This window comes from Solea solea, chromosome 12 (genome assembly GCF_958295425.1).
Source record: "Solea solea chromosome 12, fSolSol10.1, whole genome shotgun sequence".
NCBI lineage: Eukaryota > Metazoa > Chordata > Actinopteri > Pleuronectiformes > Soleidae > Solea > Solea solea.
The window spans coordinates 10025316-10047469 of NC_081145.1; the positions used below are offsets into that span (position 1 = coordinate 10025316).

Sequence of the window (22154 nt, forward strand, 5' to 3'; positions counted from 1 at the left end):
GCCGCCAGGCCAGAGTAGTGGACCTTCAGTGTGGAAAAATATCAGGAAAAGGAAAATGATGACATGATCATGTCATACTCAGACCTAAGATGTAGTTATTGATTGCATGTCTTTAAATATTTCTGTAAGGGAAAGGATATTAAGTTGGAGTCATGATGTGTTTGAGTCTGTACAGTGCATAATCTTGTTGTTGTTCATAAACAGAAATGATGTCATAATATATCTTAAAATGGGCTCTGTCAAGCAATACTATCAGACCCGACTGAGGGAATGTTTGTGTGTTTACACCTGTAACCTGGAGAAAGAAGCATTTATCTCATCAGAGTTCGGAATGTTTTTGTGCAGTAGAATTCACTCCTGAAACGTATAGTGGATGCTTCTTTGTTTCATTAGCACAACTATATCCAGCATGCAGCAAGAGGCAAGCGATAGGAGATCTAAATACCCCATAGTGAGAAGAGTCATGTGGAGCTGATGGGCTTCACCAGAATTAAATCAAGTCATTCGACAGTGGCTTAAATTAGATGGGTATTTGGTAACATTTAAAAGTTACGCATCACAGCTTTAACTGTGGGGTCCAAAAGGTCAGTTCCAAAAGTAATCACCCTAAAAATCCTTATAATCTAAGTTTTGGTTTATTTTATCTCAAGTAAAATGTACTGTAGTTTTCAAAGCATTATTTAGCCTTCCTTTCTCGAGGGAGTCCCAGTCCTGAACTAATAGACAATCACAGGTCACCTTGCCAACCAGAGGGCCGATTTGACAATGTTGCATTGCACTTGTTCAAAGGAATTTCATTTTTCTTATCACTGGGGGCAATGGTTGGCCCTCATCTGTTTTCACTCACCGACACATAGTTTTTAGCACTTGTCCTCCTTATCCATCGACTGCACTGGCACCTCAAACAGCCAGTAGCACACAGCCTGCACTGAGAACAGACAAAGAAATATGTAAGTGCTAAAATAGACACTGCTCGCTCCTGCTCACAGCAGGAAAAACTCAAGTATATTTATCCACCTTTTAAGTCTGGCTTTTTATTTATTTTCCCTTTTAGTCTGTTTTACTCTTGGACATTTCACACATTGTTTTTTGACCCTATTTATTTATTTTATCATTTGTCTCATTTTTATTTCTTTTATTAATTAATTTTTGATTCTAACTCTTCTTCTTATGATTATTATTATTATTGTCGGTATTTATTGAGATGTGTGATTTTCTAGAATAATCTAGTCTGGCCTTTCCATTCAATATGTTTGTGTGCATTACTGATATGTTTCTGTGTGTCCATGAAAAGTGCAATACAAAGTTTGATTGATTAATTAATTAATGACTTGATTAGCTGATTAATTGATTGACTGACATTCATAATATCAAATCATAATATTTTTTTGTTTTGGTTTTTATTAATTGTTGTGGGTTGTTGTTGTCTCTGCACGCTGCTCACACATTTTGGAGAGTGAACTGGGTTTTGTGTACGGAAGTGGTCAGCAGGTTGTAAGGTCAGAGAGCAAAGGCTATCCCTCTTTCGATTCAGAATACACACAGCCATCTTGGATGTAAAGAAAGAAAAGGGAATTTGATGCGGTGAGTGTGTTTAACTTTATTTTTCGTCGTGTTAAATGGGCTTAAAACAATTGTAAGTCTTCCGCGCGAGATCTTTATCCCACCGTTTCCTCTGGTTTCGATACGGGGCTGGTTGTTAGCCATTAGCTCCGGCAGAGTGCTACTACTGCTACAACTGCTACTGCTGCTGCTGCTGCATACGGAGCGTAAACTAAGCCGAGAAAACGGAGAGCTGACTGTGGATATATGAAGGCAGACTGGGTCCGTGGTCCCGCCTGCTACTGACAGCTGCTTTGTAGCCCACTCAGGCTGTTTTAGAGCTCAAATGTTACAGTATGTTGTTCTTATTCGGGAAGTCTTACCCGTCTAGCTAGCTAAGCTAACACTGTGATTACAGGTAGTCTGCTAATGGTAGCTAGGTTTAGCTAACTAGCATGTTAGCTCCTCTTCCTAACACTGTCATATTTGAAAAGTGTTCTATGGTGAACTGATTAAAACGTACACTAGAGTAAGTAAATTACCGATTAGCGCTGCTGTCATATGTGTTACTAGTTGCACTTAAAACAATAAAGTAATAGTTGATTTTGTTGTTGAAGTTCAGTATTCATCTTCTAGTTGAAGACATACTTCTCTGCACTTTTCTTTGCACAATTGTGATAGCAAAAATGTCAGTAAAATACAAATACATGAGAATTATACGTTTTATTTTATTCACAACCGGGCTGCAACAACAAATTGATTATCACTAAATAATTTCCAACTAATTTGTTGATCCTCAACATTTGAGGACATTTTCATTTTGAGATTTGGGAAAAACTGATTAACCATTGTCCATCTGAATTAAAGATGCACTTGTAGAAAATATTATACTGTGTATAGGAGTGAACTAAACACTGGGTTGATAGATTGTCAATGAGGTGTTGAAAAAAAATCAAATCAGAATGGATGGATGGAAGGCAGCTCAGTGAAATATTTTCACGTATGAGGTTATAATTCACTGAAAATACTAAATAAATAATTATTTACATATTTCCTGACTTATTTCTCCACACGTCTTCTCTGTTCTCTCTCTCTCTTCAGGTGACAAAAGGCATGTTTGGTGCTAGAAAGAAATTTGTTGAGTTCGTCGAGGTAGTCGATAATGACTTCACAGATGAAGGCATGTACTATAATCAGCCGTCGATGTTCCCACATCGGTCGGACAAAGATGTGAGTCATTACCCCATATCTAAACATTTTCTCATTTCTGTATACCAGGAGAGCATTTTCTCATCATCTCCGTCTGTCCTTTTCTTCTTTTCTTCAGATGCTCTCCTCTCCCTCACCATCATCGTCAGGTCAGCTGTCGCAGTTTGGTGCGAGTTTGTATGGTCCACAAAGTGAGTGTATTTTTCATGTGGCAGATTATGGCAGTTTTTATATGTAGTGTGTAATGTAATACATATCTAAGAGGAAATCCAATAGTTAACAGAAGACTATCTTTTGTTTGCTTATATTCCTGCCCTTCTGCCGTGTCTGTGTGCAGGTACACTGGGCTTCTCTGTCAGGGGCATGGGGAACAGTACGCCTCAGTTAAACCGAAATCTAACACAAGGCACACAGCTACCAAGTCATATCACTCCCACGACAGGAGTCCCCACCATGTCTCTTCACACCCCTCCTTCACCAAGCAGGTATGGCGATGTTATTTTGTTTGTGAGTCTGACAAAGCCTAAACTGATCTGGTTTAACAAAGAGAATAATAGGGCTATGCTATATGACACTATACCTATATACAGTACCAGTCAAATGTTTGGACACGCCTTCTCATTCAATGTTTTTTTTTTTATTATTATTACTTCCTACATTGTAGATTAGTACTAAATAAATCAGAGCTATGTAGGAACACATGGAAATGTTTCTTTCTTTCTGGTATTTCCTCCATATTAATGAAGATCTCACCTGGAATGGTTTTCAGTTGACAGGTGTTTCTTGTCAAGAGTTAATTTGTGAAGTTTTTAATGTGTTTGAGACCATCTGGTAGATTTGGTACAAAGTTCTGTACAATTAATAGCCCTGGTGAACCACTCAACTAAGTAAAGAGAAACAACAGGCCATCACCTTTAAAACTTGAAGGTCAGTCAATTCGCAAAATTTTAAGGACTTGAATGTATCCTCAACTGCAGTCGTGAAAACCATCAAACACAATGATGAAACCGGCTTTTATTAGGATTGTCCCTGGAAAGGAAGACAAAGAGTTAACTCTGCAGAGGATAAGTTCATTAGATTGCCAGCCTCAGAAATGAACAGCACCTCAGGTTAGAGCCCACGTAAATGCTTCACAGAGTTCAAGTAGCAGAGACATCTCAACATCAGCTGTTCAAAGGAGACTGCATGGATCAGGTATTCATGGTTACATTTCTGCAAAGAACCCACTACTGAGGAAGAACAAGAAGAAGAAGAGAATTGATTGGGCCAAAAACTACAAAGAATCTGGTTTGTGCTGAGTGGGACCATCATGTTTTTCAACAAAACAAAGACCCCAAACACACCTCCAGGCTATGTAAGGGCTATTTGACCAAGAACGAGAGAGTGATGGTGTGCTGTGTCACCCGACCTGAACCCACTTGAGAGGGTTTGGGATGAATCGGACTGCAGAGTGAAAAACAAGTGCTCAACACCTCTGGGAGCTCCATTAAGACCATTGAAAAACAATTCCAAGTTACTATCTCATGATCTGATTGAGGGAATGACAAGAGTGTGCAACACTCCCATCAAAACAAGGAGTGAAGAACGTTGAAGAATCACTTTTTTATTTACCACGTAGATCTATCCATAAGTGTTCCTTCATAGTTTAGATGTGTTTCATATTAATCTCATCTAAAACCTTTGAATGAGAAGGTGAGTCTGGTACTGTTTACACATTTTGATGATAGAAAAATGTTGTTCCTTATTTCGCAAATCAGTCTTTATAGATTTACATTGTGTTCTCCCACATATGGCCCAGATGCAGGGAGGGAATTTTGAATATGAGATGAACATACACAGAGGAAAGGGAATGTGACACAGAGTGATGTAATGTTGAACATGAAATGGCCAAAATAAATCAAGGCACTGACTCCTGGGAGAGGAGCTATGTCTGCCACATGGATGTGCTTTGCATATGGAAAGTTTAACTTGCAATAGCCTCCATAACAGTCTATTTACCCTACTATTTAACATTTTCCCAAGAGTCAGTATGAAAAGAGTACAGTGTAGTCGAGTGAATAAAATAAACTCTGAGCAAAAAAGTAAATCAGACCTGATCATATTTGAACAGGGGGACATTGCCGATCAACTCGAGGAACATGCTGAACCACTCTCAGGTAGGTCAAGGCATTGGGATGAGCAGCAGGACCAATAGTATGGGCAGCTCGGGGCTGGGCAGCCCCAACCGCAGCTCTCCCAGTATCATCTGTATGCCCAAACAGCAGCCAGCACGACAACCCTTCACCATAAACAGGTATATGGCTCTAATGCTTGGTTCTGTGTGTTTAAGAGCGTTAATGATTCAACACTGGCCTTACTGTTTCTGCTTTTGTTCTTTTCTCACTGCAGCATGTCAGGATTTGGTATGAACCGCAATCAGGCTTTTGGAATGAACAACTCACTATCAAGCAACATCTTCAATGGCACAGGTTAGACTGTTAAACTCGGGAGGGTTCATCTAGTTATCTTTATTTTTGGGGTTGATGTAAACATTGAAAAATAAGCAGCAGAGTCAAAATATTCTCCTGTAAAAGTAGTTTTTATGAGTGCCACTTGTTGCACAATATTTAATTACACATTGTTGCACAATTTTATGATTCGGTTTGCATTTTATTGTCTGCACTTTGTGTGACCAAACTCATTTACTGAGCTCTTAAACTATTGTGCAGATTATTACGCAGATGAAATAAGACACTGCATATTATCCTAACCTTCCTCTCGCTGCAGATGGGAGTGAAAACGTAACGGGACTGGATCTGTCAGACTTTCCTGCGTTAGCAGACAGGAGTCGAAGAGAAGGGACTGGAAATCCAACACCGGTGCTCAACCCACTGGCTGGAAGGGCTCCTTATGGTGAGCCATTAGACTGAATAAAGTGTCTTAATTAGTAGGTTTCCCTTGGCATGGGAATGGCTCTCATGCTTTTGGGTTCACAATCCAAATCAAAGCTGCCTTTCAGTGCACACCTGTGTTTTTTATAGAAACAACAGATATATTGTTATACTTTCTACTACTTTGTGTTCTCCATCATCCAGTTGGCATGGTGACAAAGCCATCGACTGAACAGACACAGGATTTCTCAATCCATAATGAGGACTTCCCCGCACTGCCTGGCCCGAACTATAAGGACCCTACGTTGAACAATGACGACAGCAAAACTGTAAGTGTGAGCGACTGATGACTTACACTCTGTTCTGTTCTGTACTGTACTGTACTGTTATATATAAATATGTATGTATGTTCTATTTTGACACGGTTTAGAACTTGAACTCTACAAGCAAGAGCACATCCAATGCAGACGGGCCCAAGTTTCCCGGAGACAAGACGGCCTCAGCACAGAACAACAACCTGAAGAAAGGGATCCAGGTGTTGCCCGATGGTGAGACCTCTCAGCCAATCGAATCTCTCCAATTCCTCTGAGACATCCCTTCTTAATCGCACAGCTTGGGTGAGGCAGTTGAGCTCTCTACCCTGCATTTGAGGTTAGATGATTATTGGATAGGCTTCATTGGGGAAACCAAAAGGATATGTTTACTATCATCATGTCTCCATTAGCTTGTCTCTGATGTAACCTGTAAAAAGAAATAATTGGTGTGGTCTCTGTTGCGTGCACTAAGTGTGGTTTATAAATATGGAGGTAATGTATTGACAATATTGACTGTAGATCAGAGCACAGTTCCGAGCTCTGTGTTGATCTCTGAGTGTATCCTGCTGCTGCAGGTCGGGTGACAAACATTCCCTCAGGAATGGTGACAGACCAATTTGGCATGATTGGCCTGCTGACGTTTATCCGGGCGGCAGAGACTGATCCTGGAATGGTCCATCTGGCACTTGGGAGTGACCTCACAACACTGGGACTCAACTTAAACTCACCAGAGTAAGATGCCACCTTTCTCCCATTTTCAGTCACCGACTTCTCAGCGTTAAGCCTAGAATGTATACAAAAATGGACGTCGTCCTCTGGTTTGAAAAGTGAAGCCCCAAAAAAGAATAATCCTGAGCCTCTCACTTGATTTATAACATCAGTAAATATATTCCTGAAGAGGTAACATGATGTCAGTTTTGTAAATTATGATGCCATGTAAAGGAGAATTTGGGATAAAGCAGGACACATATGACTGGACACCAGTGTGATTGACAGCTGGAATCATCCAGTAGCAGTCTGGTTGCAGGTGACGTCTGTGAACGTCTGGGTTATGAAATGGTGCCGGTTATACTGCAGTCAAAGTGGGGGTTTGTTTTACAACCAGAAGACTACATCCATCATTTGTAATGTACAGTCTGTGGTAAACTCTGCTTTTGGTTTTTACTATGGTGTATATGCAGACCAACTATTAAGCGTCAATAACTTACTGTAACACTCTTCTCTGACAGAAACCTGTACCCTAAGTTTGCCTCTCCTTGGGCCTCATCACCGTGTCGACCACAGGACATTGGTAAGACATCTACATAAAGTTTGAGGAGAATGTCTTTTCTAAATCTTTTTGTATTTACTCATTGTAATTGATCACTTCACGGTTCTGAGGAGTTCCCATGATTTAGGTCAGACTGCCAAAAACAGTTTTATGAAGAAAGACAGGAAGAGACATAGTGTCGCAATTAGTTGGAGCTTAAAATTAAGACTACATGTGTTTTGGACATGCTCACTTATATCTCTGAGCCCTTTGCCTTTTCAGACTTCCACGTTCCCTCCGAGTATTTAACCAATATCCACATAAGGGACAAGGTAATTCGAGGCTCCCGAGCAGTGCAGTCTTCAATTTGTCCACAGAGTGCGGCCGTCAACCTGATTGTCCTCATTCTTTTGCTGCCTTGCTTCTAGTTGGCTGCAATCAAACTGGCCCGGTATGGTGAAGACCTGTTGTTCTACCTGTACTACATGAATGGTGGAGACTTGCTACAGCTGTTGGCAGCTGTTGAGCTGTGAGTACTTCGCTTGAATTTAATGTCGATAAATATATAAATAAATCTGAGTCCGGACTCTTCTAGGTTACACTAGAACATGTTTACAGGCATTTGAGGTTGATGATGAGTTTGTATGTATGTGAGAAACAGGCTGTCTGCAGCTTTTCCAGAGTGAAATGTGATGATTGAGTTCAACGAGTGTCACAGGTCCATCACTGCGTATCTTCTGTCTTTCAGCTTTAACCGTGACTGGAGGTACCATAAAGAAGAGCGGGTTTGGATAACAAGGGCGCCTGGCATGGAGCCTACACTGAAGACCAACACCTATGAGAGGGGCACCTACTACTTTTTTGATTGTCTTAACTGGAGGAAAGTAGCCAAGGTGAGAGTTTGCCACCCTTCTTTCCACTTTCTACCAACCTTTTATTCTGAGGATAGGAGCTTTTCAAAATCCCGTTAAAATCATCTCTGCATCTCTAAGGAATTTCATCTGGAGTATGACAAGCTGGAAGAGAGGCCTCATGTGCCAACAACGTTCAACTACAACCCAGCCCAGCAGGCCTTCTAAGGCCAGTCCTAAGGCCGCAGCTGTTCCTGCACACAATGCTGTTGTCCAGGAGGAGGCGCTGTGGTTTACACAGCTTGGTTTTTATTCCTCAAGGATTTGGCTATTTGACTGCGGGGGTCATCGCCACCATCAAAACTGCCCTGCCTTTCCAAAATTACATGCTGCCCAACACACCAACACTTGTTCTGTTTTTATTCTTTATGTTCCTCCTGTTGTTTTTTTTGTCTTGTTTTGAGCAGGGTCTGTGTTACGTTTACGTCTTTGAATCTGAAGCCTGTTTTCTCCCAGAATGGAGGACTGACCTTGTGGCACAGGACAGTGACAGAACAAGGGTTACGCCTCACATTTCCAGCAAGTGTTACAAACAGGAAAAAAGTGGAGGAAGCAAAGTTAACCGTCAGACGCAAGTGAAAGGGTGAAAGAATCGCAATGTTTATTGTTGCACTATATTTAGTAATAAAAGAACACAAAATTTGTTTGTGCTTTTTTATGTGAACACTCCCTGATCATCTTTTTTCCCCTTCTCTGTTTTTGTTATGGATTTGGGGAGGGGGGGGTGGTTGTTTCATTCAACTTTTCCACATGCGTCACTTTTAAGCTCACCTTTTTTTTCTTCCTTTGAACCTCTGTATTTGTAACACCAAGCAATTTTCTGTCTCATACTTTGCCTCTCTGAGTTCCGCGTCACCTGGCGATGGACACAAATCTGGAAGACGCCAACGTGGACAAAAAACTTGCGGAGGCTCTAACACACAACATTGCTCCAGAGCAAATGAAACACTTTCCAGTCTTTGTTACAATTTTGTAATAAATGTGTAGATTTTTTTGTTTCTTTGCATCACATAAATTAGAGTATGTATGTACGAATTTGTATATATGATTGCTATATATATATATACATATATATGTGTATGTATATATGACATCTATTTTGAGAGAAATTTGCCCTGCCTCGTTTTTATGAGGTGAGTATAGATGCAATATGTGGACGCAACAGGACATTTCTGGATCTGCTGGACAGGGTGTCTCATGGCGCTGTGGGCACTTAACAAAATGATTCAAAACAAAGAAAAAAAATCATGTTATTCAAAGGAAAGGCCTGATTCTCACCACACAAAAAAAGTCGACAAGGAGATCATTCCCGCATTTCAAGTCCAAAGCAAAAGGAGGGATGTGATTCAATTAAAGCTGTTTGAACAGCAGCATTTCATAGCAAAAGGAAAAAAGACAATTTGAGGAGAAAAAAAATTCAGACCAATCTTGTATTTTCTGAAGTGAAAAACTTCTTTGTATTAAAGCAGAAAAGGCTTTCCTGAACCACTGTGTGTGTGTGTTTCTTAAAATAATCTTACAACATAAAATGTATTGTAATCAAATTTAAAGATAAAAGACGCTCACATATTCTTTGTTTGAAACATTGTACAGTTTTAATGTTCAACAGCAAACATTAAGCTTGTAATCTGTATTTAAGGATATTTTGCAACGCCTTAACAGAACATGCTTCTCATTGAGATATCTAATGAAAGTGCAAATTTATTAAAAGACTTTTGAAGCAAATGAATTCATGGAATGTAACTTTGACCAAACCATGGCCTGATTATCACGTTGTCCACAAAAAAATGAAAATATCAATGTGCCGCAGAGACATCATAAAAGCCCAGACAGACTTCCACGGGTTGAGATCTGGCTTCTAATTAGGCAGTCAAAACATCCACAGTATATAAAAGTGCATACACACCTTTTAGTTAGTAATGTAATAGACAAACATGGCACACAAACAGGGCGACTGAACCCTGAAAACATTCTCAGAAGTCATGTGTGATAGCAAACAGTGCTGCCAACAAAGGCTTTAAACAATCACCGTTCATTACAATGACATTCAGCACATTAACAAAGCTGCAGTCATAAAATGGCACTGAAATCAAAACGTGAACACAAGTCAATGACTGAACTCCGAAGAAATTAACTGCTGAGGATTCCACCGCAGAAAAATAATCACGTCCATCCAGACTGAATGTGTGACGATTAAAAGGCAGCCAAGGTCATGATCAAAAGATCCGCTTGAATTGTATGCTTGTTACATCACACTGACAGCAAAGGCAACACTTTCTGTCAGAGCACTGAAAACATTCATTTTGTGATGAAGATAATCACTTTGTCATTGGGGGGAAGACTCCTTTAAACCGTGTATACATAATGTGTGTTGTTTCGTCCAGTTTCAAGGCTCTTATCCCTGATTCACACACACATTTCAGTGTGTCCAGGTACGTGCTCAGGTCAATTTTTTTCTTTTCTTTTTTTTACAGTTGTGATCCATCATGAGAATGCTGTCTGCTGGCTTTACTTTGAGGCCGAGTCAGATGGGATGGAGCCGTCTAAAGTTCCTCCTGCTTTAACGGCTTCTTCTGGGGAGAAAATGGTAAAGATGACATATAAAGAATGATGAAGGCAGAGACCTCATCATTGATTAATCACACTGCCTTTTTACTCATTTATTTCTCACGAATAGCTACAAAAGGCCTGTGCAACAGGATGGGTTTGCCAGCGCCTGTGCATAATTAAAGACTTCATTAATCATCACAACACCATCGGACCTTTATCCTTCTTCTCCTGAGTCTCCTCTGCTGCAGTCTTGTCTGCTCTGAAGAAGATTCTGGCACTACTTAAGGAGAAGTGGAGCAGCTCAAACTCCTGCAAGGAGAGAAAAACATACGAGTTCAGCAGAGAACAACGTCTACGTCCAGATCAACACTGCAGTTTCTAAATGGATGACCCTGATACAATAGACTGTAGCTTCACATCTGACAGGACAGGTCATAGACACCTGGACACAAACTGCTTTCCCCAGAGTTCACATGAAAATCGACAGATACAAAGACAGAGAGCTTAAGACTTCACCTGAAGGTAGATGTCCAGTCTCTTTTGGGTCAAGTTCATGGTTTGAAGCAATTTCTCATCCTGACTGGCAGACTGGACATTCTGCTCCTTCAACACAGCGTTCATTTCTTTCTTGTACTTGTCTCTGACGGCCTGGAACCAGTGCAGGGAGTCAAACTCCAGATATTGATCCAGCAGCTTCAGGATGTACGCCACGCCTGAGAGAAGAAGAGACAGGAAAGATTAAAAGGTTCAGTGTGTAATGTAACATCTAGAAGGTTTTTTTTTTGTTGGCAGGATTTGAATGTACTACTCATGTGTTTTTTTTTGGCAAGAATTGAATGTACTACTCATGTGTTTTTTTTGTAGTTTTATAATAAAACTTTTCTATGCACTTAAAGGCCTTGCTTTACGGAGGCTGCCGTCAAACAAAAAAAACTACTTTGACTCTCTCTGGAATGCAAAGACCACTGTGGTGAGTAGAAGAGTCCTGTGCTTGTGGCAGTATGCAGTCTCACCATTAGATGTCACTCATTCTTAAACAGTCAATAGCCAAGAGAGAAGCAAATCAACACAAAGCTGTGAGGATGTTTTTAAGTTAACTGCTTTAAGATTCATCATTTTTGTCCACGTACCCATAGCAAAACCATCGTCTGTGAAAGCAGCTCCACTTTTGTTTTTCTTGTTGAGTTTCTCTTTGCAGCTGATGGAGTGCTCCACAAAATTCACCGTCTACAAGAGAGATTTGTTGTCACAAATAAAATCACAAAGTGATTTAACAATAAAAGTGCAGCGTGGCATAAGACAAAACAAGGGGCAAATAAAAATAACGCAACAATTAAAAGTACATCACATAAAAACAGACCATTCAAATATTAAAAACCAAGCCACCAGAGAACTAAAAACTTGTATAAATAATAGTGTCTTCAGCTGAGGTAGAGCGACGAGGAGTGACAGATTGGAACGAAAGGTCTCGATATAAAAGTGAGAATTTTTAGAGCAATTCAAAGGTTAACGAGAGTTTTTGATCAATTATTTTGTAATTCAAAATAATCACAGAAGAGGTTTTGGACCTCTTCGGCATGACTTTGGTCCAAACTGGTTGTTTGTTTTAAAAATTAGCACAAATTTGCCTGGTAGTCAGTGTAGAGTAGATAAAGGTGGGGTTATGTGGTCCCGTTTTCGAGCTCCCTGTTACCAAAAGAGCCTCCAGCAGAAGAACATTCAGTCAAAAGAGCAAACATGAGACTTGAACACTGACCAGTGGGGGCACAATCATGTAGAAGTTCCTCAGGTGCATGTTTTTGACACTGCGAAACTCGGGTGCAAACACTGCAACCAGCATCTTGAAGTACTCCGTGCCCTCTGCAGAGTTGCTGGTCAGATCTCCCAGCACTGAGTCTAGGACACTGGGAACAACAGCAGTAGTGATGAACGGTTTATTTTTTTACATTATTTGAGCTATGGTGCCACATGTGGCTGCATAAACTGAACAGAGAAAATATTTTATCATTTACTCAGTCTGTGTACACAAGGTTGAACACCGAATCCCACCAGTTAAACATCTACTGGATGTGTAACAATCATTACAATAATGTAAGAAAAATGATTAGTATGCTGGACAGTATAGGACATGATTCTTAAATTTCACTCACCTAGCAGCTCTTTGAGTTTCCTCTGAAAGTCCCTCCTCCTTCACCAGCTCCTCAAAGTTGACAATATCCTCCAGGTCAGGGACAAACCTTGAGAGTCATAAATACTTTAATAATGAGCAAATTCCTCTGAATGGTGGACGTGTTTTGTATGAAACTGACCTCAAGAAAACCTCAACATTACTTCAAGTATTTCTGATACATTTTCAGTCCTTTGTGTTCAATCAGGAGGAGCACATACAGTGTCTTTACCTGATAGCACTGCTGCAGCAGTGGAGGCCTCCAGAACGGATCATACGCACGTACCCCATGGCATTTCCTGAAAGGAAACAACGTAAGAACGGTGTTGGCTTTGCAAAGAGATTTCTACAATTACATTCAAAGACGAGCTCAAAGGCATTTTCTCACCTATCTGGCTGATGAGCTGTCTGAACTGGTCCAGGTAGCTCTGTCCGTCGGGGGTGATGCCCAGCTTCCTGATACCACGGTTAAACTTCTCTGCTCTCTCAAACGGATACTACAACAAAACAACAAGAACACAAACAACTTCAGATGAACAAACAGGTGAGAGGGAGCAGAGTTACTGCTCCTGGTGATGAAGATTAAAAAAAAACCCCAGCAAGATTATCCATCTAACAGGACAGGAAATATAGAAAAGCTTCTTTAAGAGAGTCAATTTACAATAAGTCAGTTAAAGTTTTTTTACTCATTTTCGGAGACAAATGTGTCATGTGATCATCAAACGGCCACTCTGAGACACGTCTCATTCCCAAAACAATAGAGAAGGTTGAGATTGAAACAAATTTGAACAAAATTGACTATTTTCCACTTGTGACTAAGTGGAAAACAGCCCTTTAATATGATAACGGCACTCATTGTGCATGCATTACAATGCTTCTTGTGACTGGATCTTGAATCTGTTATTTCTGTTTGGAAGGACAAAAATGTTGCATTGTTGTGTCTCTGTGTGAATCACAGGTAGAGAGACCAAAATAAAAAGTCTGGACTGTCCACTTGTGTAAGATCAGTCAGGACGGATATTAACACCTGGTCTGAACTGGGTAAAGGATCACAGTATTTGTTTCCAACTCTTCCAACACGGTGTTTCATTGGTGATACAACTTGTTTTGATGTATCTGTAACTACAAATGAGTATTTCCTCACCTTCTGATCCGACTGGTCCTTTGTTTCTCTGAAGAAGCGGATGTCCTTGATGAGTCTGGACTTGATGTGTTCGTCATACATAAACTGGCTGAAGATGTAAAACTTCTTGCGCAGGAACTGGTAGGTGAAGTTCACCTGATGAAGGAGATGTGCAACAGATGAGACAATGAAAGCTGAAGCGTAGACGCTGAAATTAAAATTCAGGAAAAGATCACCCCCACTGTCTCTCCTGTAAACTAACCGTGGTGTTCATGATGCCTGTGCCGTGGGTCCGGATGGAGTTGGCAATGTGACGGATGTTGATGGTGTTCAAGTGCTTGTTGTTACTTGCCTTTTCTATGAAGATCTATTGAAAAACAACAAGATTTATGTAAGACTATACTATAAGACATCTGCTCAGTTGAAAATACAGACGGTGAACACGGACGTCTTACCTGGTTGTTGAGGTTGTAGAGGTAGCGCGAGACAAAAACATGAATGTTCCTCATTATTTCCAGAACATCCAAACCCTGATGGGAACACATAGAGGATTATCACCCAGTTATTATGCTCACTTGTTTAATTAAAGCACCAATGTCTATTAGCCACCAGCACACAAACCTGCTCCAGTGTCTGGCTGGGAAGATGTGCCTCTGTCATCGTGAGGCCATATCGCTGCGTGGCGAGATTTCTCATCTCGCTGTAAGTGGCCCAGTCATGCAGAGCAACCGTGGTCAGGTTGTAGAAGGTTTTGTCCAGGTAGTGGGTTACGTAGGCTGTAAGGAAATTAAATGTACTGTAGGATCAATAATTGAGTAGTTATCTTAAATGTCCAGTAAGTGTCAGTATTACACAGCAAACACTACACTCTTAACAGACATAATAAGGTTTTACTTTGTTCTTCTTGTGTACACACTTTTAATGGCTATATGAATTAGAGATCTAATTGTTTTAGGCATCACGGCCAAACACCACCATATTTATGAACAGTTTTTCAACACCTTTGATATGAATGAAGCGGTTGAAGAATCTGATTGGTTTGAGGGAGAAGAAGTGGGCCAGATCCTTCATGCCAACTTTAAAAGGGTTCCTGTCGTCCAGTTTGAGGTGTGTGTGAACAGAGAGGCGCAGGTCCTTCTCAATCTCTTTACACAGCTTGTCCAGCAGGTGCTACATGAGAACATTAACCAAAACTAGAATTAACAGACTGTCAGTATGATTCTTCACTAAACATCATCACAACTGTCCCTTCTGTTCCTGAATTGTGTTTAAAAATGACCAGATTATGAACAGAACATTATGATGCACAGTGAAGTTCACCTTCATCCATTTAGATATTTGTGTTTATATTTTACTACAGTATACATACTCTACATACTGCCCACTGGTCCTCATTCTGGTTCAAACATGTCATCTGCTCTCACCTCATTGAACACATCCATGATCTCTTTGTCATAGCTCTCCAGTAGCTGGTCACATGACTCCATATGTTTGGCATGCAGCATGGACGGCACACTGTCCCTCAGTGCACTGAACATGTACTGCTCCGGCCAATCAGAAATGCCACCCAGGATGACAGGTCAGCAGGAAACCAATTCAATAAAAACAGAAGATGAGAAGGTGGTAACAATAAAATAAAAGTCAACATTAGTGTGTAGTTAGAACATCAGAAGTTAAGAAAAACCTACGTGTATTCTTGCAGCGTCCACAGCATTGTCGTACACATCATCTAGGTAGATGGGAAACACGGCTCGATGCCAGTAAAGGAAACTACAGTCACACTGAATCCTGACCCTGAGGCACAAAGGACAATAAGTATGCATTATGTAACAAACCATGTCAAAAGACAATTTAATCAAGTAAAATATCAAATTATAATCATAATTACAAAGAAATTATATTCCAGATGTCAGCATTCATGAAGAGCCAGATGACTTTGACAGATAACTGTTGACAGTCACCTGCCAAAATGAGTAACTGCCATTTAAATGCTCTAGATTTAAAAAGTGTTTTTTAACCTTCAGCGCAATCTCTTGTGTCCAGTTACACAAGATGTTGAAAGCTGCTTCTTCCAAATCAAACAGCGGCCTATAAACTCTTCCAAGCTTTCGTCACTGTTAGTATTTAACATTTTAACACAGAGAATGACAGATGGAGTAACAACTGGATTGTGTAATGCACTGACTACAGAAATATTGCACATAAAATGTTGCAGTTAATCAAGAGACAAGACAAATACCTCTCCCGCAGCTCACTTATCAGATCCAACTTCTTCAGGACAAGCTGCAGCGGAAGCAGCTCCTCATCTTTGAATGTTTTCTACAAGAAGGAAGAACAATTTCAAATGTCAAACTAAGATTAAGTCAACTAAAAGGAAACAGAAGAGTCACATCAAGCACTGACTTTTCCTAACATACCAGCTGAGTGCCGACACACAGAGCCAGAGACACCACGAGGCGTCGCTCTTTGGTGCCGGGTCCACTGAGGGCATTTTCTGCCAGCACCAAAGACGAGAGCACATCCAGCCGCTGCTCGCTGTATTTCTTATCAGAGATCACCCTTTTCTTTAAGAAGATAAAAAAAAAAAACATCAAGCATCAAAATTTTTTACATAAACCCATACTCACTAATGTCACAACTCCGATATTTTTGTTTACCTTGGCTGTGCCGATGGCATTCAGGGCCTGTGACTGCAGATGCTGCGTGATGTGAGACACAGAGTCGGCGACAACCATGGAACGCCTGTGAAACGTGTGCTCCACAGCCTGAGGAGGTCACATAGTCTGACCTTGTTACTTAGCCACAAACTATATACGATAATGTCGTATACAGCATAACTACTAACGATAATAAATGTAGTGGAAATTAAATAAGACACAAACCTTAAGCAGTTCCACCAGACGACACAATGCTTTGACAGACGTCTTGGTCATGGGCCTCTGCATTGACATGTACATGTTCATGGTGGTCTTGATAATAGTGCTGATGCTGTACGCGTACAAGATGCCCTGTGAGGGACAGGAAAAAATGAGGGTGTATGATTTTTTTTTTTAAATGTTAAAAACAAGTTCATACATATTCATAAAAACAAGTTCATACATATACATGTTTTTTTTTAACAATTAACACTTACAGAAAACATGTTAAAGAAGCAGTTTGTAACTTTTGATGATTTCTGTTGTTGCTTATGTTATTATTCTGTCTCTGTTTAGTCTTTATTTAGTGAACTGATGTGATGTAACATTTTTTTATGCTGTGTCCACCTGACAACAGGCTCCGTCAAGCAAAACTATTAGAACAGACTAAGAGAGCGTTTGTGTGTATACAGCAGCAGCACATGGGTGGGTGGGGACAAGAGGGTTAGGTTATCCCATCAAACTGCTGGACAACAAGTTTTTGAGTCGTAGAATTCAGTGTTTTCTGTCATACTACAACCTATTTGCAGCTGCCTAGCTTTACCAATGCCAAGTTGCTGTTGCCTCCATCTGTCTTGACATACAGCAAATCCTGTGTGCAGTGCAGGAATGTCGCTGGGCAACACTGAACTATACTTTTTAATTCTATGAACTAATTTGTTTATGGTTTGAATGTAATGGACATTTGTTTATATTCACACTATTCACTGTTGACACTGGTCACACTATTCAATTTTAAGTCATAACTTAAAACAATTGAGACATTTCTACTTTTATGGAGAATAATCAATGCCTCTAAACGGCATTGCTTAAATATGAAAGCTGTGTGATGTGCTGGCTGTTTTGCTCTGTTACGAGTGGATTATGTTGTCTTTTACCTGGACAAACACATTACACCTGCTGTTAAGGTCATCAGCCAGCTTGTTATTTTTATGGTCTTTGGACAAGATGGACTCCATCTTCATCATCCAAGAGGTTACAAACACATAGTAAGACTGCACATCCCTGGAAAGAACAGAAGATTCTCAATTAGATTCTCAATGTAAATTTCTACTTGAACCAGAAGTAATGTGACTCAGTTTTGGTCCAACTGACTTTGTCAGTGTCTGAGCTCTTTGCTGCAAGTAGGCGTCTCTCTGTGCTCTGATGGCCAGTAGACTCTTCTTATCCATCAGCTTGGCTGCAGCGGGAACCTTAGCAATTAGGAAGGTGTCAGGAAACCAGATGATGTTAGCAGTCAAAGTGACAGCTGGAACCTGGAGAAAAATTCAGACACACATGACTATAATGTGTTTGCTGCCTTGACATCAGGATCAGAGAAAGGTTGCACAACTCTGGAAATAAGACAAGTCACAAACACACAATTACCTTTTTACACACGTCCAGAAGTGCTTTGTAGAACTTCTTGTCGACACTCCTGAAAATGTGAAAGTGAAGCACAAAAAGACAACACACGGCGGCATATTTATCTCTCTGGTCGATTTCTGAAGGTTCACCTGAAAATAAACAAACAAATTTAAATTTGGAGATTTTTTTTAACCACCTGATAAAACCAAGTTTTCATGTGAGGAGGAACTTACCAATCTTTGACTCAACATTGGTGAATATGGTGCGAATGTTAAAGGCAAACTCTTCAGCAAAGACACTGCTTTTGGCAACAGCTACATCTCCAGGATCATCAAATCTCTGGTCCACACACGTCTGTCACACAGTTAACATTATAAGGTCAATGATGGTGATATGAACAGAATATAGTCAACCATCTACTTTTTAAATGATTAATGGTTACTGAAGAACATCGTGTACAGCAAAAAAATGTGGTAGGAAATGGGCCAAGCTCCAACTATGAGTGTTCTAAACTATAAATTACAGTATTGGCTAACAGTTCAGGGGTGGTGCCAAAGTTTTGAATAGAGCCAAACTAGGGGTTTCGGAAACTGGATATATGATCTCAACAGTTCAAGGACATTTTAAGGACAAAAAACAAACAAACAAACACACACTCTCACACACGGAGTTGACAACATGCACACACAAGGTTGTGTGTTCATTGCAGTATGACAAATGGGCAAAATCTCTGCTTGAGAGAGGCTGAATTGAAATGCATCTATGGTCCATTTATGTTAACTTTGTAACTTTGTAACTCAAAATAAAGCTTTGCCTTGGCAGGATGAAAGACTTCATAACTGCCTTCATCATCTTTATTTTCTCCACATTAAATAAAGATGTGAAAAAAAACGAGGTTACCTGCAGTATCATGCCATCCAGCAGCTGTCCCTCCAACTTCAATAGCAGCTTCTCAAATGGTTTCAATTTCTCTTCAGGAATGGAAAATTTCCCAGGGTTATGGTGCACTGATTTTAATAACCTATGAGTTATAATGATGACAACACGGTAAATTATTACAAAATTAATCTACAAAAAGATTAATTAATGCACTGTGATGGGTGGAAAATAGCAGACTTTTTTTTCTACACTAAGAAAACTATGATGCAAAAAAAAGTTAACCTTTTATACATCTTCCAGTGATCTTTTAGAGTACCATGATTTTCCAAAATCTCATCGAGTGTGAGCAGTACCACCAACAATTCCCCAAGGTGTTCATACACTATCTGTAATTGGAAATCCAAACACAGGATAAGAAACATTTAGAGACCAAAAATACACACACACACACACACACTTAAAATCATTAAATCTTCAACTAACCTGGAAATGAACTCCTGAAGACTCTATGATTTTTGTTGCACCCCTACAACATAAAAACAAAAATTTGGTCTTGAATTGTAACTTGACAGGCACATTCAATAAACACTCAAACCACAACTGCATCAGTATGTTCTGCTTTCTGCACACACAGTACATTAAAACTAAAGGATATTCTAGATATATCTAAACCAAACCAGCCTTCTGCTCATCTGTCTTACTTGTTGCTGTTATAAAGGGCCGCCAGCTGATGAACAATGTTGACCACCACTTCATGACATCTTGACACGAAGCAAGACAGTTCCTATCCACAGAACAGAGTGAAGCCATCAGTGTTTCTGAATCCCAGGTAAAACCCAGGACAAATGTGCTCATCAGAAATGATCAACTTCTCACCTGAAGGAACGAGATGAATCTACCCATCTGAATCTGGGACTCTCCTTCAACAACACCAGTTTCTGACACTGTAACACAAAAGCAAATATACAAAATATGTATACATATTAAAAAAATTAAATACATATATCCTATGTTCATGTAAGGAAAACCCCAGGATAACAGGAAGCAATCGATTACCTCCTTCTCCATAGTACAATAAGCCATTGTAGAACTTGTTTTCTGCCTGCAAGTGGATGTAAATATCAAACATGAATTCATCACACATAATCTGGATGTGAATTGTACAACAATGTAATGGCAACTAACAAAAATATACATGCTGGGAAATGCTGCGTGAACAAATATACATGCAGGGTTCACTGATAATGCATACCTCATACTTGAGCTTCTTTACTTCACTGCAGAGTGCAGCATAAACTGTGATGACTTTATTGAGAACCTACACACCATAGACAAAAGACTGGTCATTAAAAAGAAAAACAAAGCACTGGTAAAATGAGATTTGGTATCTTTACTTACCTTGTTGTCTGTTTTAATTAAATCCAGTAAAGAGGACTGCTCATATGGGAGAAGCTGAAATACAGTTCATTGGTATGAAATAAGATTTAGGTGTTGTCTATGTAAACCTATTTGCGTAAATGGTCGGGGTGTACAGTACAGTCAATGGTGTTCTACCTTGAGGGCAATGGGGTCCAGAGTGAAGTCCCACACGTCTCCAATGGAATCATCAAGAGCCTCTTCTATACCTCTCAGCTGAGAAGTGTACTCCTCTAGAAACTTGCTGTAGTTCTTCAGCTGGACCTCTGTGTGTATTTCTGTTCAATGAAAAGACAGATCAAGGACAGTTCAGAGATCATATTTACTATTGTCAGTCATGAGACGTTCTCATTTTAAACTTCCACTACAACAACTACAAAAAGTTGCTTACATTTCGATGAATCTGTCTTTTAAAACACATTAATTGCAATGCATGTTTAAACTTTAAAAACATATATTACACAGTTAATAACACAAGGTCCTGCATTGAACATTTTACTCAAAATCATTTACGAAAGTATCACGTTATAAATCAATTTGGGAAGTGTGCACATGATGATAATTACACACAAATAAAAAACTTATTTTGAAAAAAGCCTGATTACCTCTGTCCAGGAGGTTATGTTGTTTTCAGTATTAACATGTCTGTCTGTTTGACAGCAGCATAACTCAAAATTTAATCTAAATCTAGAGCATTACATTTTCAAGAGAATAACAGCATAGTCTAATTAAGAACACTGAGAGGTCCATTATGATTCCATAATATGAATAATAATAAAAAATTATTTGACCGAGATTTGAATACTCCTTATTTTATTCTGAGTCGGAATATCGATGTCCATATTTACAGTTAAAGCACGACAAATGCTGAGCCTTTGTCATTAACCACAACAGTTTGAACGATTGACACGATTGAAGAAAAGGAAAAGTACATTTACTTTGTTATGATCCAGGAAAAGGAAGCATCATAGACACAGGAATTAATGATATAACCAACGTTAACTAAAGTATCTACTGCTAATCAACACACTATTAACCTTTAACACATGTTCTTGTTGTCAATACAAGTAACAAGCAGTTATTTATTACTGTTTGTATGCAGCAGTCACACTGACCAGCTGTTTTTGACAGTGTACGGCGACTGACGGCAGCTAACGCGTCCCTGACGTTATGTTACTGTCGTGTTTACACTTTACATTAGAGCCATTCTCTGAGCGCTGCGAATTCACGCTCAGTAAACATTAACGCCAGAGCATTTCAAATATATTTCTTTAGCCAGTACGTAGACGGAGCCCGGTGTTGCTAGCAGCGTAAGCTAACACGGGAGGTTTCGTGTAGCTAAGTGTAATGTTTCGCTGTGTTGTAGCTTCACTTTCTGCGCGTCAGAGCTAAACGCAGCACTTACTTTGAGAACCGTCGTCAAAACGGTCAAACTCCCAGTCAGGCGCGATGGTTTCTACCGCCATAACTGACTGTACAGGTAACAGAAGAGAGTGTAGTTAAAAAGTGGAGCTACGAAGTCCCATGATAGGTCTCATGATTCTGTGAATGGCCGCAAGTGTTTATGGGAAATGGAGTCAACAGTCGTTAGAACTTCTATGTTTGCATTACCTTTTCTGGCATAAACACTGACCATGTCAGGACCAGTAGTCCCCATGGAGA

At 39.8% G+C, this 22154-nt stretch overlaps 2 protein-coding genes across 4 annotated transcripts; one reads left to right on the forward strand and one right to left on the reverse strand.

Annotated features, from left to right (window-relative positions):
- The first annotated feature begins 1458 nt into the window (after positions 1-1458).
- cnot2 (CCR4-NOT transcription complex, subunit 2) lies at positions 1459-9580 on the forward strand. Of its 2 annotated transcripts, none has more exons than XM_058644691.1 (15): positions 1459-1584; positions 2644-2772; positions 2870-2942; positions 3089-3236; positions 4862-5044; positions 5140-5219; positions 5518-5643; positions 5826-5950; positions 6052-6169; positions 6511-6667; positions 7165-7226; positions 7467-7516; positions 7613-7713; positions 7933-8077; positions 8177-9580. In XM_058644691.1, exons 2-15 carry the CDS (start codon positions 2656-2658, stop codon positions 8261-8263), a joined length of 1572 nt encoding a protein of 523 aa, XP_058500674.1. In that variant the 5' UTR covers positions 1459-1584; positions 2644-2655; the 3' UTR covers positions 8264-9580. The 2 variants fall into 2 exon arrangements, with proteins under 2 accessions (XP_058500674.1, XP_058500675.1); XM_058644692.1 differs by lacking the exon at positions 1459-1584 and adding an exon at positions 1876-1896.
- Positions 9581-9778: 198 nt separating this feature from the next.
- washc4 (WASH complex subunit 4) lies at positions 9779-22035 on the reverse strand. Of its 2 annotated transcripts, none has more exons than XM_058644690.1 (33): positions 21898-22035; positions 20631-20770; positions 20475-20528; positions 20329-20394; positions 20133-20178; positions 19953-20020; positions 19778-19860; positions 19560-19602; positions 19359-19462; positions 19098-19218; positions 18431-18551; positions 18219-18346; positions 17946-18106; positions 17729-17855; positions 16818-16943; positions 16593-16700; positions 16353-16499; positions 16175-16254; positions 15624-15729; positions 15360-15476; positions 14937-15105; positions 14557-14711; positions 14391-14465; positions 14198-14302; positions 13957-14091; positions 13201-13309; positions 13045-13111; positions 12796-12882; positions 12402-12549; positions 11776-11872; positions 11162-11358; positions 10858-10954; positions 9779-10665 (listed from the first exon to the last, which is right to left on the reverse strand). In XM_058644690.1, exons 1-33 carry the CDS (start codon positions 21956-21958, stop codon positions 10604-10606), a joined length of 3510 nt encoding a protein of 1169 aa, XP_058500673.1. In that variant the 5' UTR covers positions 21959-22035; the 3' UTR covers positions 9779-10603. The 2 variants fall into 2 exon arrangements, with proteins under 2 accessions (XP_058500673.1, XP_058500672.1); XM_058644689.1 differs by having other exon boundaries at positions 9779-10668.
- Between the last annotated feature and the right edge of the window lie 119 nt (positions 22036-22154).

What these genes read in the sequence shown, in the direction of transcription:
- cnot2 (XM_058644691.1), top strand. Translation starts at nt 2,656, where the DNA reads ATGTTTGGTGCTAGAAAGAAATTTGTTGAGTTCGTCGAGGTAGTCGAT. An exon ending in CAACATCTTCAATGGCACAG is followed by an intron (nt 5,220 to 5,517) that starts GTTAGACTGTTA and finishes CTCTCGCTGCAG; the next exon opens with ATGGGAGTGAAAACGTAACG. An exon ending in CTCAACTTAAACTCACCAGA is followed by an intron (nt 6,668 to 7,164) that starts GTAAGATGCCAC and finishes CTTCTCTGACAG; the next exon opens with AAACCTGTACCCTAAGTTTG.
- washc4 (XM_058644689.1), bottom strand. Translation starts at nt 21,958, where the DNA reads ATGGCGGTAGAAACCATCGCGCCTGACTGGGAGTTTGACCGTTTTGAC. An exon ending in GTCTGGTGGAACTGCTTAAG is followed by an intron (nt 16,701 to 16,817) that starts GTTTGTGTCTTA and finishes TGACCTCCTCAG; the next exon opens with GCTGTGGAGCACACGTTTCA. An exon ending in CAGGCATCATGAACACCACG is followed by an intron (nt 14,092 to 14,197) that starts GTTAGTTTACAG and finishes CTCCTTCATCAG; the next exon opens with GTGAACTTCACCTACCAGTT.